The following is an 18,632-nucleotide window of genomic DNA, read 5'->3' as shown; positions in this document are numbered from 1 at the left end:
CTTGATGACACATTACATGCATACTGAAGCCCCCTTGATGACACATTACATGCATACTGAAGCCACCTTGATGACACATTACATGCATACTGAAGACCCCTTGATGACACATTACATGCATACTGAAGACCCCTTGATGACACATTACATGCATACTGAAGACACATTACATGCATACTGAAGACACATTACATGCATACTGAAGACACATTACATGCATACTGAAGACACATTACATGCATACTGAAGACACATTACATGCATACTGAAGACACATTACATGCATACTGAAGCCCTGGAATGACACATTACATGCATACTGATGACACATTACATGCATACTGATGACACATTACATGCATACTGATGACACATTACATGCATACTGATGACACACTACATGAATACTGAAGTCACATTACATGCATACTGAAGCCCCCTTGATGACACATTACATGCATACTGAAGACCCTTTGATGACACATTACATGCATACTGAAGACACCTTGATGACACATTACATGCATACTGAAGACCCCTTGATGACACATTACTTGCATACTGAAGACCCCTGATGATACATTACATGCATACTGAAGACTCCTTGATGATACATTACATGCATACTGAGACCCCTTGATGAAACATTACATGCATACTGAAGCCCCCTGATGACACATTACATGCATACTGAAGCCCCCTTGATGACACATTACATGCATACTGAAGCCCCCTTGATGACACATTACATGCATACTGAAGCCCCCTTGATGACACATTACATGCATTACTGAAGACCCCTTGATGACACATTACATGCATACTGAAGACCCCTGATGACACATTACATGCATACTGAAGACCCCTTGATGATACATTACATGCATACTGAAGACCCCTTGATGACACATCACACATATACTGAAGACCCCTTGATGACACATTACATGCATACTGAAGACCCCTTGATGACACATTACATGCATACTGAAGACCCCTTGATGACACATTACATGCATAATGAAGCCCCCTTGATGACACATTACATGCATACTGAAGCCCCCTTGATGACACATTACATGCATACTGAAGACCCCTTGATGACACATTACATGCATACTGAAGCCCCCTTGATGACACATTACATGCATACTGAAGACCCCTTGATGACACATTACATGCATACTGAAGACCCCTTGATGACACATTACATGCATACTGAAGCCCCCTTGATGACACATTACATGCATACTGAAGCCCCCTTTTTTCCAGAGCATTGCTTATGTCATTGTCGTACAAATACATTGTGTGTACTAGTATTTTGAAGGAAAATGACATCATATTTTGATAGTGTTTATGGCATTAGTTAATAATATTTTTATTTGTTTACCCTGATTGTTTATTATAATCAGATTCGAGTTGACTACTGGATTCACAAATGGAGAAAACAATCAAATCACAATTACCACATACTATGTTAGAACTTCTTTTCAACTTTATGAAAATGGAATAAAATGAGTGTAATGTGCATTAAAAAACATTTATCACACTCAAGCAACATTGTAAAATGCAGCCAGGTTACATTTCAATTATTGTTTCTCCACCAGGGTGAAGGAGGCTTGCTTTTTGTTGAACCTCAACGTTGGTTCGGCCATTCTCCTCAAAGAGACCCTATACGAGGCACTGCATACACTTCCCCGGGAGCCGGACAGGATATCACAGGCCAAGGCAGCCCTCTCAGACGTGGGCGTGTTTAAACTGACATTAGACCAATCAGAACTGGTTCTTAGTTTGCGGACTCACATGGCAACATGAAGATTATAACATCTGTGTGACGTCATTATTGATTGGCTTTGAAAATAAAATGTGAAGATACAGTACTGTATACATTTGAATGAATTGTTCGGGGTAATTCATTAACCCAGTTATATATGGTTATTCAACTTAATGTTTCTAGAACTAAAAAAAAATTGTTACTAACCAGGTTTTTCAATAAAATTGAACATCCTGGTTATTAGATTAAGGTGTTGGGCATGCTATTGGACTTGTTGGCGGGGTCAAACAGGTTTGTTCTGGTCAATAACTTTTGTAAACATCCACAAATCTTGATTAAACTTAAGATATAGCAAGCTTGCATCGAGTCAGAGCTTGATAATGCATAAGCGAAGTTGAAGGTCAAGGTCACTGTTCCTAAAATTAGAATATTGGTTTCAAATTGATAACTATATATGATGGAGGTATTTCATGGAAACTTTGTATGTATGCAGACCAGGCATGGAAATTAGGGATAAATGTCAATTACTTTGTTGATAAAAATAGGAAAAAAAGATTTATGCTTAAGAACTTGAATATTTATCTTGAATATGGATTGATATATTGTGATGATTTGTTTTGCATATGTTTTATTGTGTTGCCATATGTCTCGTATATATAATATATTGTTGTTGTTGTTATTGAATTTTGTGCATAAAATGTGTACTTATAAAAGTCCATTTATGCTTAAAAAATATTAAAGTACTGCTAATGGTCCTGGTATTGGTAATTTTTCCATTATTTTTATAATATAGCCAGAATTGGTTTCTTCGACGTACCAATCCAGATCCAGAATATAATTGGTTTTACAACGAAAAGAAATGCTTGCCGTTTTTGCAGGTAAATCTATGATAATGGCATGGTATTTGGGAGGACTTTAATGTAAATTATAAATGTTTCATAATGTGCATGAACTACCAATGGGATTAATCCTCCTCCTCACCATCTCCAGAAACAGAAACAATCATTTTCACCATAATTAGCACCGGCAGCATCGTGAGCACCACTGGAAGCAGAATGATGACCACGATTTCTACCATTATCAGTACCGTTGTCCACCTCATCATTTAACCACCATATCTATCAAGACCATCGTCATTTTAATTGTCATGTCAATAGCATATATGCCATATATGTCATATATACCTTAACCCATTTATGTCTAGTGGACTCTCCAATCCTTCTAACTTGGATAAATTAAGTTCCAAAATTAGGCATGTCTAGTATATTTATTTCTATATTTAGAATATTTCTTACAGAAATTCCTTCAAGCAAACAGCGCAGACCCTGATGAGACGCCAAGGCCTTTTTTCTAGACGCTAGGCATAAATGGGTTAATAGAGAATATATCTTAATTTGCAAAGTAATAATATCGCAATGACCAGATTCGAGTATTTGTGATATGCACATAGATAAACTCGAATGCGTGGTGAACGCTGATGGTGTCAATGATACTCGGATGAGAATAATGAACCTGCCGAAATGACGATTCTGGAACTGTCAAACTTTAAATCTGCTACCAAAGAGCGTTCAAAGCGGTACTACAGGCATTGTTGTCGTAAAGCTATGGTGATACATATACATAGACATTATGCAAATAGATCAATTTAGAAATAATTCACATTCTTATGTTTTATTTAAATGGCACATTAACACTATTTCACGCAAGTTTCCACCATATTTAGTTAGTATTATTTTCCTTAAAGCACGATGGTTTGGAAAACGTGACAGAGGTCGTTGCCTTGTAGAACGTCTGAAGATCGGACACTACTATTTCTCGACGAACGACGAAATCGCCCAGCGCGCGTTTCAGCTGCACGTGGAAGTCCTGCAGATCTGGGCGGCTGAAGTCAGCACGTGACACGTTGTCAAGATTCAACTTCCGGTGTGGTCTTGAAGCGTCGGTGTCAATATTGAAGTCGAACTGCCTTAGTCGTCCAATTACCATTTCCGCTTCATTTTTCTTCTCTGGAGGAAAACAACACCCACAATTCAATGAACAATAAATAAACAAGGTTAAGTGATGGCTGGTGAGTCATCACAGTGTTATTTAACACGATCATCATTATTAATTTTGAAGACATGAACAAAGGTCATCAAAAAATATTCATTTAGGGACAGGACTTCGTGTCCAACCATAAATATACGGATATTGTATAACTCCATGTACTATCATATATTTTTCATTACAAGCGTACGACAAAAATCGTGCGTTTAAGCTTAAAATATGCAATGTTATTTAAAAATATATCATGGGAAAATACGCGCGCTCTCTATTCGGTATACACGTGCATACAATTATTTCGAGTTTACATTCAGACCAATCAAAAACCCGCATTAAGAAAATACAACATACATAAAGTGATGATTGAGCCTTGTTCTGGGGAAACGGCGTAATGCATGTGCGTAAAGTCCGCACAGGCTAATTTTGGACGGAACTTTCTGTCTAAACTGGATTTTCGCGAAGAAGAGACTTCCTTTAAACGAAAAATACCACCTCAGCGGAAAGTGTCGTCCCTGATGAGCCTGTGCGGACTGCACAGGTAAATCTGGGACGACACTTTACGTACATGCATAATAAGTTCTTAGTCTTACCTTCCTCAGTCTGCCCTATCTTTTTGGCCCTGATTTTCGCCCGCTTCACTTCGCCGGTTGCCGACCCCTTCCGGAAGAGTCTCAGCGCGTTGTGCAGCTTGTAGTACTTGGCGAGAATCTCGATGAACGCCTGCTTTTTTGGCTTCTTGCTTTTGCGCCTTTTGCGAAGTCTTTCCACACTATAACTAAGTTTGAGCTTGCGAGTGTTGAATGCGTACTCCTCTTCGATCTCTTCCTCTTCTTCTTCCGATGGGCCATCCGCTTCATCTTCGCATTCGTCGGTCGTGATGGCGATTTTAGGGAACTTCACGGGGCTATTTAGTTTGTCTTCTGGTTGATTTTTCACCCGATGGGGGCTGGATGAAATTAGTGACGTAGCACTGGAAGGCCCAGTGCGCAGTTTCGATCCACACCCTTTCATCTTCTCGGAACTTCCTTTGATCTCATGCGTCTCTGGTGTTTCCCTAAACTCTCTGTAGAAGTCCTTGCATGGCACCGAGTCCGTCACACCGAGTACTTCCAGAGCCCCACGGCTCCGAGACACTCTTGGTACAGGATGTTCGGAAGTTACGGTCATCGATTGCGATGCTAGGCAATGTCCGCTTTCACTTTCTTCGAGTTTGGGAAGCCGAGCTATATTTGTTTTGCTGTGGTGATATGTTCTCGTAAATATGTCCGGTCCTGTTCTACTATATTTCCTCAGGCCGATGTTCTTTATTTCATCAGGCATATTAGCGAGACTGAACAGTACGGAGGTGCGATGCATGCCTTTGGCAATGTAGTATCTTTGCGCGATTTTTCGTCCTTTGAGCCGCATTTTGTTTCTGTACCTGGGGTCATAGTACTCGTCATCTTTCAGGAGCTCTATGAACTCTTCCAGTGTGGGCATCTTCTCAGGAAGTTTGATGGTCTCGTGCTTCAAATTGCTGAGGCTTGGGGTATGAATTGGGTCACGGGGAGGCATGGGCGGTAACGTGACGGGTTTGCATCTCGTGCTTTCCCGTTTTATTGCCTCTTTCGCTTCAAGTCGACGCGCCTTGAGTTCTTTTTTTCTTCAATCGCAAGATTTGTTTAGTGTCCATGTTCTTTGTTTGTTTGTCGCCATGTAATCTTTTGTCCGACAGATACAATTCTTCACCAAAAAAGTTGTCGCGGTCGGCTTGTTCAGTTGGCGTAAGTAGATCATCGACATCTTTTTCAACATAACAATCTTCGTCATCTTCGTCGAAATCAGGCGATGAAGCTTTTTTCTTCACTCGATCTACAGAAGGGTCCTTCCGGTTGTCAATGATTGACCCCAAGCCGCTTATGGGTGATTGAAATGACATGCGTTTGTCGAACCCGATGGATGCCGTCGCAACAGAATGCCTTTTTTCATGGTTGTATTTCGCAAAACTTAATTGCTGGAACGCGCTTTGCGGAGCGGAGATCGACTGACGTTTGTCATGGTTGCATTTCTCAAAGCTCAGTTGCGGAAACGCGCTTGGCGCAAGAGCGATCGACTGCCGTTTACCATGGGCGATTGTCGGGTCTTTCTCTGGTGCAGATTGTCGACTGCTTTTAAATGAATTGACGACTGTGATCGCCTGCAAGGGTTTGGACATGAGTGAGCCTTTCGTGCCCCAGAATGACTTTGTAGTCTCCTCCACGGGGGCGCTCAGGTTGACAGTTCGAATCCTTTCCGGGCTAGCCAGACTCAACGCTACGAAAACGTTGATAATGTATATTAGTCGGTATATAAATTAAACTGCGAAACTTTGAGCGCAACGTTTTGTGTGGCGAATAGGCGTTGTCACCGTGGCTTTCCACGTGAACTGAGCAATAATCTACACTGTCATTTCATAACATTTCCATTTATTCAAATCTTCGTACAATTTAGATTTTTTTTTTAAATGCATTAGGACGTGATTTTTATTGTATATACTTTAAAAGAACAGATAGTTTTTAAATTATTTTTTAAATTAACTTTATGCTAGACTTTCTTAGTTCGCTGAATAATAGAAAGGGACGTTGCCTACCTCTATTCCGCATTTTTGGGATGGCAGTAAGTTTCGGTTGGACCGCGGTAGAGGATGGCATTTCCGCTGCAGGCTCCTCATCCACCGGCTCTCTTTCGACCACGACAGACTTGTGCAGGTATTCGAACGGGTCAATGGTTTTAGGATTGGGTCGGTCCTTAGAGAGCTGTCCGAAGTAGGCGAACTCTAGCAACAGAGTTTCCGCGATACTTCCATGCTCCTGACAAGAAAGCGATGACTCATAATGGCACAATGCATGTTAATGAAACGCAATATCAATCAATAAGTCTTAAGGGTATTTTCTTTCCAGTTTTATTATTATTATTGACGTCGCACTGGAGTGCGGCGACTCGTATGTAATACGTTTTTTTTTCGCTTATGGGAGGAGAAGTTATTTTACGGATCATTGTATATATTTTTGTTGTCAGAATATCTTGCATATTGGTGATTTTTTGTGTAAATTAGTGTAAATAAGTACTGCATATGTGCCTATAACATTTACTACAACATTTATTGCCAGTAATGCAAAGCTAATTCTTTTAATTAATAACTGATCACAGACACTGGGCAATAATAAAAGATCACAGGGACTGGGCAAAAACGCGAACCGGTGAAACTTTCTAGTTTTGTATTAAAGCAAAACTTAATCAAAATATATTCATTTTGTGTTTTTTCTAACAATAGCGCAGACTTTTGCTGTTCGAGTTTTGGTAAAGGCGTATTATCTTCAATTTTAAAAGACGACAGCGATTACACGGTTTATTGCTTTATTCAGTTTATTGATAACCGTTACACTACTGTCACTTATCAATATCTTAGTTAGAAGGTGATTTTCAAGCGGTTCCGTAGTGTTGTGGTTACACGCTCGCTTCACATGTGAGAGGTCCAAGGTTTGAGCCCCAGTATAATCAAATTTTTTTTGTGTTCTATGTAAACTTTTTGTTTTGATGTAGACATTTTAGTTTAAACAAATATGCTAGTAAAAAAAGGAAACCAATGTAAATAAAATGAACTATGAAATATTTGGGAATTACAACACAAAATCATAGATAATGGTTATTTGGGGGTTATAACACAACATCATAGATAATGGTTATTTGGGGGTTATAACACAAAATCATAGATAATGGTTATACCAGTATCTTTTTCTATTTTGTTAAAAATAATCGGCCAATATATTAATATTTATAGTAGAAAAAAACCGTTCCATGTAACTTCATTGAGTGCCTTTTACACTGAAATTCCCGACGCCCTTTGATGCTTTGCATCAATACTTATCTGGTTTTTATAATGAATATTGCAGCTTTCCAGCGTTTTTTTCTGAGATGACATAAACGTCACAAAGGTCAAAGTCATTCCAGATACATTTTATCATTTCTCAGGGCAATATAAGTGCTGTTTTAACTACAACATGTGTGACAAATCTTCTTAATTTTGATTCTTGTACCTTCTTAACTGAGTGCTTGTAAATGCCGGTGCGCAGACGGTTGTTCCTGGCGATGGCGTGCGTGGTGTGCCGCACAGCGGCGCCCTGTCGCTCCAGGCGGTACAATCCCAATAGCAATTCATCCAGCAGCTGACCCTCTAGTACCCGGATGGAGCATCCATGGTTCCAGGCGCCCGAGTACAAGTAGGTGAAAAACTCGCCTGTAAAAAGAGAACCAGCCGCAGCGCGAGCGTGTGGAAAATAACATCCATTCTCAAATAATATACTATTCGTTCTAAGGCAGATTTAATTGTAATACCAGTGAATGCACAAGGCTGGTCACATTAGGAACACTACGAATCCGAACTACATTCTTGGAGGAAATACATTAATAACTGAAGAAGGACCGGAAAAACACGTTGCATCAAGGCGCATGTGAATTGTGCACGATCCGTCTAAGGCATTGGAAACAATAATCAGAAGTAAAAGTGTTATTAGAGAGCACAAGTTGTTAGCGTGGGGCTATGATATTAATTAGTAAAAACTTAATTTTGAATGATAAATAATCAAAGTATAACGAAAAATCAACTTCTCTTAAAAAGGAATTTCACTATCAAATATATTTATAACAAGGTATTCAACTTAAAATGACCCGAAAACCACAGGTGATTAGCATGTGGCTATGATATTAATGAGTGAAAACATCATATTGAATGATACATGATCATAGTATAACGAAAAAAAAATTTCACTATCAAATATATATATAACAAGGTATTCAACTCGAAATCACCCGAAAACAGGGTGCATCGCTTTGAACAGCCATTACTTATCAATTTTGTAGCGATTTTCATGAACCCGGTCTAATTCAACGCAGAAATGAATTTCCTTTCTGGAAATGTATACATCTTGTTATATTTTTATACATGCTGGGTCAAATTTTAAGAAATTAAACGATACACAATTCGCTTGACATACTTGAAGGCGATCAGACAGTATTGATGAATGAAATCTCCAGTTGTAAAGACACACCTTCGCATTGTACCAATGAAATCACTCGTGTGTCACTTGAAATGTATAAATAAACAAAGGTTTCAAACGGCGCTGGACAGTTAGTTTTGATGCATAATGCAACGGTAAGAGTGTGTTTTTTTTCATACGTTTATTGAATTATGGTATCGAGGTCCGTGAACTTTGCAGGGAAAATGCCCTTTACTCCGTGAAGATTTCAGTCTTGTCTAGGTTTTTGTATGTACGGAATGAATATGAACAGTCCTACAGTAGCAGACGACATGATTCTTTTTCTGCATTTTCAAAGCACGCACTAGATGGCATGATGAAAATATGCTATGACTATTCGTGTAAATGGCGCTTTGAATGCAATCCATCAAAATGTACAGTTATAGTATTCAACGAACAGCGATGCAGTCGACCTGAACGACTTTGGGCACTCGGACGTGAAACTATACAGAAAACAGAATCGTACACAAATCTTGGACTGAACTGTGACCGTAACATGTCGAGCGGTGCACTGATGTGTGAAGCTTCGTCGAAGATGAAATGTACTCTCAATTCTATTGTTCATTGCGGATTAATCCTGCTGAACTTAATCCTATAACACTTCGAAAAATATGTGTTAATGTGGTCATGCCCAAAGCTTGTATACGGTTCGCCGCTATGGTGCAACTATTCTAATGGTGACATGAATCAACTTGAAGTATCCCATAGAAGATGTGTTAAACAAATTCTTAGCGTCGGTAGGAACAAAAACACCGATGTTGGATTGTCATGTTTAAACACTTTTTCCGCGGAAGAACTTATATACTTTGAGAAACTTGAGTTTTTTGGGCAACTGTGCCGGCTTCCAGTTAGATTTTTGGCCAAGAAAGTGTTCATCCCAATACTAGTACGATATTGTTTAGGGTGCGTGAATATGCAAGGGCGGATTCCTGACATCTTACAAAAGTACAGTTTGATGCCTACCCTAGAAACATATCTGGAAAGTGGTGTATTCCCCGGAAAGATGGCATGGAAACGGACAATCAAAAACAGTGTTAGAATTACAAACAGACAAAGACGCTCACAAAATTCAACTGAAATTACATGTCTCGAGGAATCAAAGCTATTTGAAGCTGAAAGACCGCTTACCGCCATCGTCATTTCTAAGACTTTACCGACACTTTCTGTGATAAACCATAAGTCAACGAAGATCTTAAGTATGGCGATGTCGAAGCAATTTTCAATAAATGTGCAATCTGCGACAAGTTCACCGACAGTATTGTGAACCATACTCTTTGGTTTTGTGGGGGAAAAAAACAGAATCCAAAAGGAATAATCTTATTGTTGAATTGTATAAAGTGACTGTTCACTGCAAATTTATGCAATTTATGATTCTTCCTGTAATGACAATGAGTAGACGTCTAGTGTGTCTTGCATTAACCGTAACTGAAGATGACGATTTTAGCAATTTAGTTTTACTCAAACCCATATGTGATTTGTTTAAACTTTATTATACTACATTCGCTTAAAATCGGCGATAATGTTTCTTTGTAACTATGTGAATTTAACAGAATGAAATTGTAAATATATTATGGATAACCTAACTTTAGCTTAAATTTTCGTTTTCGTAAAGGTAAAGTATATTAAGTTATCGATAATAGTAAAATAGTGTGGTAATCGAATACTTGATGTATATTTACGTACTATTTGGTTTTAGATAACTAACTTCATATAAGAAAATAGCTTTATAAGTTTACAATTAATACACCAACGTTTGCTTTCGTCTTTGGTATGTGATATTATAAATTTAACAACAGGTGAAATGATGCCATTTAGATTTTTTGTTGTGTATATTTATTCATACTAACACATTTGGTAAATTATGCCACTGTTTCTAAATTAAACATGCTTTGTGATTATTGTATAACTATGTTGTTAAAATCTTCGATATCGGAGGAAATAAAGAATATATGTGTCTGATCGATATCAAGTGGGTCACACGAGTTGTGTATCGTGTTATTTCTTAAAAGTTTACCCAGTATTTGTAAAAATATTGCAAGACATGTACATTTCCAGAAAGGAAATTTATTTACGCTTTGAATAAGACCGATATCTTGAAAATCGCTGCGAAATTGATGAAGTAATGGCTGTTCCAAGCGATGCATCATGGTTTCGGGTGAATTTGAGTTGAATACCTTGTTATATATATATTTGATAGTAATTTTTTTTCCAAAAAGTAGATTTTTCGTTATAATATGATTATTTATCATTGAAAATGATGTTTTCATTGATTAATATCATAGCCACACGCTAATCACCTGTGTATAAAACGACCACTCAGGCTAGATCCTATAATACAACTCGCCTGACCTAGTCGTCATCGATCAGACCCGATCTAAGACACGGGCGCTCGATGGCCATGTTTTTTATTTATATATATATTTATTTTTTGTTCGACTATGTATATATATCAATCTTTTTTTTAGAGGACGTTTGTCGGAAGATATTTATTGATTTAGTATGTGCATGCATCATAATAAACAACGGGTAACTAAAACATTTAAATAAATAAAAAATAATTTAAAGAAATTGCACCATCGAGAGCCTGTGATCCGAGACTAAATCTTTACTGAGTAAAGGGCATTTTCCCTGCAAAGTTCACGGACCTCGGTACCATACTTCAATAAAACGTATGAAATTTTTTTACCGTTCTTGCCGTTACATTATGCTTCAAAACTAAATGCCCAGCGCCGTTTGAGGCAAGTGTTTACATACATTTCAACTGGCCGACATTTTAAACATACGAGTAATTTCATTGGTTCAACGCGAATGCGTGACTTTACTCCTTAAGATTTCATACATGAATCGGGTCTGATCGATGACGAATTATTGCGTAAAATATAGCACTCGACATTAACATAAATCTGAAACAATCGTAGAATAATTAAAACATTAAATTTACACAAATGGCAAAAATGATTTCAATTTCAAATAAAAGCACCAAATTGAGTGTTTGCGCTTTTTTTTTTATTAAGCTTCATTTAGTTGATATTTATTTATGAAAACGTCCATACATAAAGGGAAAATTGAGACATATTTAGCTTTATTTTGAAAATCATAAGACAATTTGTTTGTTCTAAAAATAAATTATTTATACAAGTTGGTCACTCTTCGAAATTTAACAGTACTTCAACAAAAATGTATTCTTAATATACCGGGGTACGTACCTTCAGTAAAATATGTGAGCAAAGCTTCGTTAAATATTATAATCACATATCACCACATCAAAACTTGAGGCTTGAACATAGAATGCCCTTGCCCTGTCGACAATAAATACAAAACGCAAGTATCGAATCCAGTTAATAAGGGGTTGAAAATTTAAAAAGTGGGCCATACCGATTGCAATCTCGCGCGTGTCGACGGGTAGCTCAGATGTGAAGGTCTCGCAGAGCACGAGGGACTCGAGTCGCTGAATGTACTTGCTCTCCTCGGGTATGAAGTTTTCGAGGTCGATGGTCTCATCCGTTTTCTCGAGAAACGGATTCAGGTTGAACCAGGGCCGCTTGATATATCGTTGGTTGAGCACAAAGCGGGCCTTCGAGTAGAGGATGTCGTGTTTAGCCGGGAGAAGTCGTGGCTTCCCGCTCAGCGTCTCAATGGTGTCGCAATCGGACATGACTTTACAACGAGATTTGAAATAGATTTCGCGCTAGGCAGTTGCACTTTATTGCGCTAACACTTTTATTTGAAAATAGTTTTAAGAGGTATTAATTCCTAAGTAAAATCAACACACTGTAAAATGGCGAAGTTACGTGGCAACAGCGCGTATTTCAATCTCGCGAGATGTTACGTGACGTCTTTAACGTCACAATAACCAGGTTTCCTAGAAACGTGACGCCTTAAACGGCACGATCACTTGGTTTCGTAGAAACACGCACTACTAAGATAATGATCTATTGTAAAAATGATAAACCTTAAAACAACAAATAAAAACTAATAAATGGCGGTTTACGTAGAAATTTCGAAGACGAAACATTTGACGTATTCGCCGCTGAACGAGAAGCACAACATCCTTTACAGCCGGGCGCGTACGAACGTTAACCAGCGCCATATACAGAAACCCTGGTTCGACCTCAATCCGTTCCTGGATCGTGAAGACCACACGGCGGTGTCACTCGAGAGGTACCGCCCCGAAGATGACGAGGGGCTCCTGCCCCTTCAGTCGCTGGTCATTGTGGAGGACTACTCCAGCGATAAGCCGCACTACGGGAAAGAGTTCAAAATAGGTAGAGAATAAAAAAGCATCGTAATATCGTGCTATGTATTGTTTATTTATTTTAATTTTATTTATTTACATATATTTATTTCAATCATTCATTCATGTGTTTTTAAACAATTGATATGTTGCTTCTTAAGTTTATATATTCATGTGTACACGTACGTTATCAAATAATTTAGCGCGATCCGATTTTCTAATGGTTCAATGTTAAATGTATGCTGTACAGAGAGTAACCGGTATTTTATGTTCAATTATGATTTGGCAAAGAAAGAAATATGATGTAACTAAAATACGGAAAAATGGGTTTCAACTCAAAGCGTTGAAAACAATTCAGAAGGTAGAATTGAACCCATATTTTAAAGTATTGTTGTTGTTTTTTTATCGTCTAGTAGATTCAGGTAAGTACATGCTGCGATGCATCCCAAGATACCTTCTTATTTCAAGTGCATACATGGACTTGCCAGTACTTAATTTTACGTCTGCGCCCATATACGCAACTAAAAGCCAATGCTACTAAAATGCGCTATTGTTTCGTCCATTGTATACATTTATCTATTAAGCGTTGAACGTTCTCTTCTTTCAGACGAGTTTTGGGAACATCTGTTCTCGAAAGATTGGAACAATGGCTATTCATTGCGCGTTCTGGAAGGTCGTCTGCAAGACCTGTTGATCACGTGTCTGGTGACCTTGATACATGGCGACCGTGTCACGCAGCACAGTACCATGGCGTACGCAAAGAACAGACGGCAACGGAACTCTATATATAAACCCTCACAAAAGGTATTCAAATTTCAATTGGAAATGAAAATAATGTGTCAATATTATAAATTTTCATTGCGTCTGTGTCTAGCACTAAACGTATGTCAAACGTATGACAACGTTTGTCAAATCATGCAAGCGTTAAAACGCCACACGAAACCTGATATGCACAACTTATATTGTCCATATTGTAATAAGTGAGATTTTACTTAAGATATTTCTTACTTTCAGAAGCCTGAACTGAAGCCGTATGAGGAGACGCTACTCCTGGAGTTCATTTACTATGGGCGCGTTATGAAATCAAATGCGCACGAAACAGAGGCGAGTTCAGATGGCTATCCGAATGTGACGACATGCAGCGCCACCACATATGTGTCGTCTGAACTGGAAACCACTGACCTAGGTAGCCTAGTTTCTGTCCGTGTCCGATTTCGTTGTTTCTATTATATATATGGCATTTATATACCTTGTTCATTCATACCTTAGTTTCGTTACTCTATTTGTTTGGATTTTCCATATTTTCATCAGTATACAGTAATAGTAAATGAACTATTCTGGGTTTGCTTGTTTCCCGCGTTCACGTACCTGTGGAAGTAACTGACAAATGCCCTACTTTATAGATTACTACCCGCGTCTTTACGAAATATATATAACGCAAATGTCAGACTTACAAGTCATAATGCATGTTTGTGATGCTATTCAGACGTAGCAATCTTCAAAGAGGCTTATCAACCCATACCCCCGGCGTCACCGTTGGAGAGTTCGATACACATGCGTCGTCACCGTTTGTTATGCCGACGCAGCACACTGGATGAATCAGATACAAACGTAACCGAGGTTCAGGTGTGTATCATTAAAGGCAACGTTTCATTTATTCCATGACCCTTGCTTTTTTAAGATATTGAAATATACCATTCAGGAAGCGTTGGCTTAACATGGCATCAACATACTAGTCCTTACTATCACTTCAGTTATTCATAACAATATTTAAGAAAAAAAAGTCAATAAATTTTCTTAAACGGACTTACTTTTCCTGGAGCTCTTTGCGGGAGATATAATAATTCAAGTGCATGCCAATGCAGGACGCACTTGTATATCATTATTGAACCTCGCTCTTGAAAAATGGGGCCGGGCGTGAGGCAATTACGTTACGTGTAATTAGCCTATGTTATCCGCGCAGGCTTTTTAGGGACGACACTTTTCGCTAAGCTGGATTTTCACTTAGAACATGCTTTCTTTGAACATAAAACACCAAACAAGCTGAAAGTTTCTGCTCTAATAAGCGTGTGCGTACATGCATTTAGCCCCTTTTTCACAGACCACTCCTCATACTATTCACAGGTGGATTCCTGCGTCCTGCAGCCTATTCCACGTGGTAGTGCCCGGCAACGTGAATACAGTAGCGTATACGGCACCTCCAGCGAAGACTATCGACAATTGCCGCCCAAGATCAATCTGGAAAACTTCGCGTGCACCGAGAAGGTTTCGTATTTGGGCGAGTTCAATCTGTCCGATGACAGCAGTGGGTCTGATGACGAGGCCGACAACGAAGACTTTGGCCAACAGTACTACTTAGGTAGTTTTAGTTGCACAGTGAAACAAACGTACTTATTTACACTTATCAAAGCAAAGCGTAAGACATGCAAAAAGAAACACATGACAATGGATTATATAAAATAATAAAAACAAGACTATTACCAAGCAATATATGTCCCCTACCGGCTCCACCATTGTCAGAAATTCCACCATTGTCATATTTTTTATTTGTGGCCATAGCAACCAGAATTTTTGACGTAGGAAGAAAATGAAATGACGTGCATAATGTCCATATTGCCATCTATCCATGTTTCAAGTTTCATTAAAAAATATAAAGAACTTTCAAAGTTATCGCAGGATCCAGAAAACTTCCATTATCAGCAGTTTTTATAGTCTATTTGTTGCCATAGCAACCATAATTATTGACGTAGGAACAAAATGAAATGACGTGCATAATCTCCATATTGCCATCTATCTATATTTCAAGTTTCATGAAAAAATATGAAGAACTTTTAAAGTTATCGCAGGATCCAGAAAAGTGTGACAGACAGACAGACTCACAGACAGACAGACGCACAGAGCGCAAACCATAAGTCCCCTCCGGTGAAACCGGTAGGAGACAAAATTAACATTTAAATTATTAAAAATAATGCCATATGTTTAGTATAATGGTACACATTGAATAACATTTTTATTTATTAAGTAAGATTGTCATACTACATGTACATGTATATGCATGTTCACATGTATCGTTCAACGTAGGGAAACTCGAGAATGCATACAAGTTGTCAGATTATACATGTATTTTACATTAACGTATTTTACATTCTGTTTTATTTAAGGCGAAAGAAAAAGAGTTACACCCGCGCTCACGTCGACGGCTGAAAAACTCAAACAGCGAAAAGCAATTGTTGTCCAAGAACGAGCACTGAAACGAGAGCAAGCGCAGCAGAATCAAGTTGCACCTACAAGAAAATCCTTCATGCCCGAGTTTTCCGAGCTTGACGTTGCCAAGTACGTCCGCAAGTCTGAAATGCATATCAACCTTGAGGCGCACCGACGTGCGGAGGAAGCTAAGGTGCCGGAACTAGAAGAATACGTCGCAATCCCTGAGAAAGGACGAACGGAAAAAAGCTCGCATGTTAAAAAGGATGCAGCGATTTCAGGAGCTCAGCGTGCGGTTTACCAACGTCAGTTCGGCCAATGAACGCTTCGCCGATCAGGTTGGAGGGGTGACAGATTCACAGGCATGTAGACTGCACTGTTACAATCAAAAGGACACTTCTTGGAAACTGATGTCAGAGAACAGTCGCCGAAAGTTCTTGCTCAAGAAACTTGCTGATGCTGGTGGGAAGGTGCATTTGAAGAAACAAACGAAAAAGCATCGAGCGGTAAAGGAGGTTCATCAGCTACAAGTCCCCTTAATTTACATAACGACAGTATCCGGGCTTACATATCTCCACCCGGTCAGCAAGCAAATGCTGCAGAAGAAACGGATAGAGAAGATTCACACAGAAACACAAAAATCGCAGGCAAAGGCGAATAATCCCCCTAGACGCCGGGCCTCTTTAGTTCCTGTCGCAGAGGACCGGAGACACTCAACTTCAAATAAGCAGCCAAAAAGCCCGGTCCGAATTCCCGTGAACAAGAAATTTCCTAAAGCTAGCATCGTCGTTGATGAAGGATCATCAAGTGACTCGGAAAATGACTCGGAACCTGACGGCCTAGAAAACTCGCCCTTTAACACTAAAAAACTGAACATCCGCTACAGCGTGGAGAAAATACGAAAACTTAAAGCCAAAAAGAAATCACTGTTAGAAACCAAAAAGAGTGAAAATAAAGATGACGTGTTCGATATTCTCCGGAAGTACTACCGTATGCAAACTGTTCTAAAAGCTTTTGGGAGAGGGCGTGGTGGGAGACGAATGTCTGTATTTGGCGGAAAAACGGCTTCAAAAAGGATTGGTAGGAAAAGCATGACAGCACAATCAGGCGACACTGAAAGCACCGAAAATCGCGAAATAGGAAAACTAAAATGGTTTAAATTTCTAGATCAGAAGAAACTAAAAACGACAGCCATAACGGATGGTGACATCCCGCTTTTTGAAAATTACCCCATGGATTTGTTTCGGAGCAACTTGGAGCGGGCGTTGGAAGAGTTTGTTGTTCGAAGAGAGGTGGTGATATCTGACTACAATGCCAAGGTGTCCGTCTCCATTACATTCACCAAGAAATCGGTTTTCTCCAAGCCGAAGAGCGATGTATAAATCGAACACTGACGTACACATCAAAATATAATAAATCGAATAACTTTAAACAATGCTAAAAAGTTGATTAAGATAATACATATTTTAGATCTGTTAAACCAGTGCGTTTGTATTTATTTTAAAATAATATTAAATCATGTTTAGTATTTGTCATACAAGATTTTAAAACTGTATTTATATCGACAAAGGGTTTTTGCTCTCTTTATGAGAATATAACGATTCAATAAAATTATCGGCTCGTCAGAGATTTGTTAATAAATTAAAGGGCCCTTTAAAGGCATGCAAAAGATAGTACGATTAATATAGCAAGCAAATGGTGCCTTGTTTTATGTACAGTATTATATTGGCCTTAGTAAGGGTTTTTAATTATCGTGTTCCAATAGAAATAAGTTAACGTTGTATAATTTACGGATCTGAAGATCCTATTCAGGGAAACATGGTTAAGATATTTATTGTTTGAGCATTTGGCATGAACCTTATTTATAGAACTCTTAAAATGAAAAAAAAAATGTTCAAGCTAATAGAGATAAAGCTTAAATTTCTAATGGAAATTTTATAGAGTTACATCATGACCATACTATAACAGCATGTGTTTGTGAAACACTATGTCCCCATATATTTGACCTCTGACCTTGAAGGATGACCTTGACCTTCCACCACTCAAATTGTGCAGCTCCATGAGATACACATGCATGCCAAATATCAAGTTACTATCTTCGATATTGCAAAAGAGTACATTAAATGAGCGATTTTGACCCATATATTTGACCTTTGACCTTGAAGGATGACCTTGAAATTTCACCAATCAAAATGTGCAGCTCAATGAGATACACATGCATGCAAAATATGAAGTTGATATCTTCAATATTGCAAAAGTTATAGGCAAATGTTAAAGTTTGACGCAAACCAACAAACAAACCAACAGACAGGGCACTATAGTG

At 38.6% G+C, this 18,632-nt stretch overlaps 3 protein-coding genes across 3 annotated transcripts in view; 2 read left to right on the top strand and 1 right to left on the bottom strand.

The window, feature by feature from the left end:
* LOC127866631 (RAD50-interacting protein 1-like) overlaps nt 1-2,528 on the top strand; it is a 29,673-nt gene extending 27,145 nt beyond the window's left edge. Inside the window, exon 14 of the mRNA XM_052407332.1 lies at nt 1,608-2,528. Within this exon, the coding sequence (XP_052263292.1) occupies nt 1,608-1,815 (208 nt within the window). The 3' untranslated portion in view covers nt 1,816-2,528. The remainder of the gene's footprint in view (nt 1-1,607) is intronic.
* A 901-nt stretch (nt 2,529-3,429) lies between these two features.
* On the bottom strand, nt 3,430-12,709 carry LOC127866630 (uncharacterized). Its single transcript, XM_052407331.1, is given in 6 exon segments — nt 3,430-3,780; nt 4,408-5,433; nt 5,435-6,109; nt 6,426-6,645; nt 7,873-8,072; nt 12,247-12,709. Coding segments are annotated over 6 exon segments (2,688 nt in total). The 5' UTR covers nt 12,527-12,709; the 3' UTR covers nt 3,430-3,493.
* Nucleotides 12,710-12,713: 4 nt separating this feature from the next.
* On the top strand, nt 12,714-17,934 carry LOC127866628 (uncharacterized). Its single transcript, XM_052407330.1, is given in 7 exon segments — nt 12,714-13,136; nt 13,713-13,909; nt 14,120-14,291; nt 14,592-14,731; nt 15,230-15,464; nt 16,267-16,618; nt 16,620-17,934. Coding segments are annotated over 7 exon segments (2,454 nt in total). The 5' UTR covers nt 12,714-12,850; the 3' UTR covers nt 17,692-17,934.
* The last annotated feature ends 698 nt before the right edge of the window (nt 17,935-18,632 follow it).

Source organism: Dreissena polymorpha, chromosome 2 (genome assembly GCF_020536995.1).
Source record: "Dreissena polymorpha isolate Duluth1 chromosome 2, UMN_Dpol_1.0, whole genome shotgun sequence".
Classification (NCBI taxonomy): domain Eukaryota; kingdom Metazoa; phylum Mollusca; class Bivalvia; order Myida; family Dreissenidae; genus Dreissena; species Dreissena polymorpha.
Note: the sequence above shows the minus strand (reverse complement) of the source record. Positions and strands in the feature narration are given on the sequence as shown.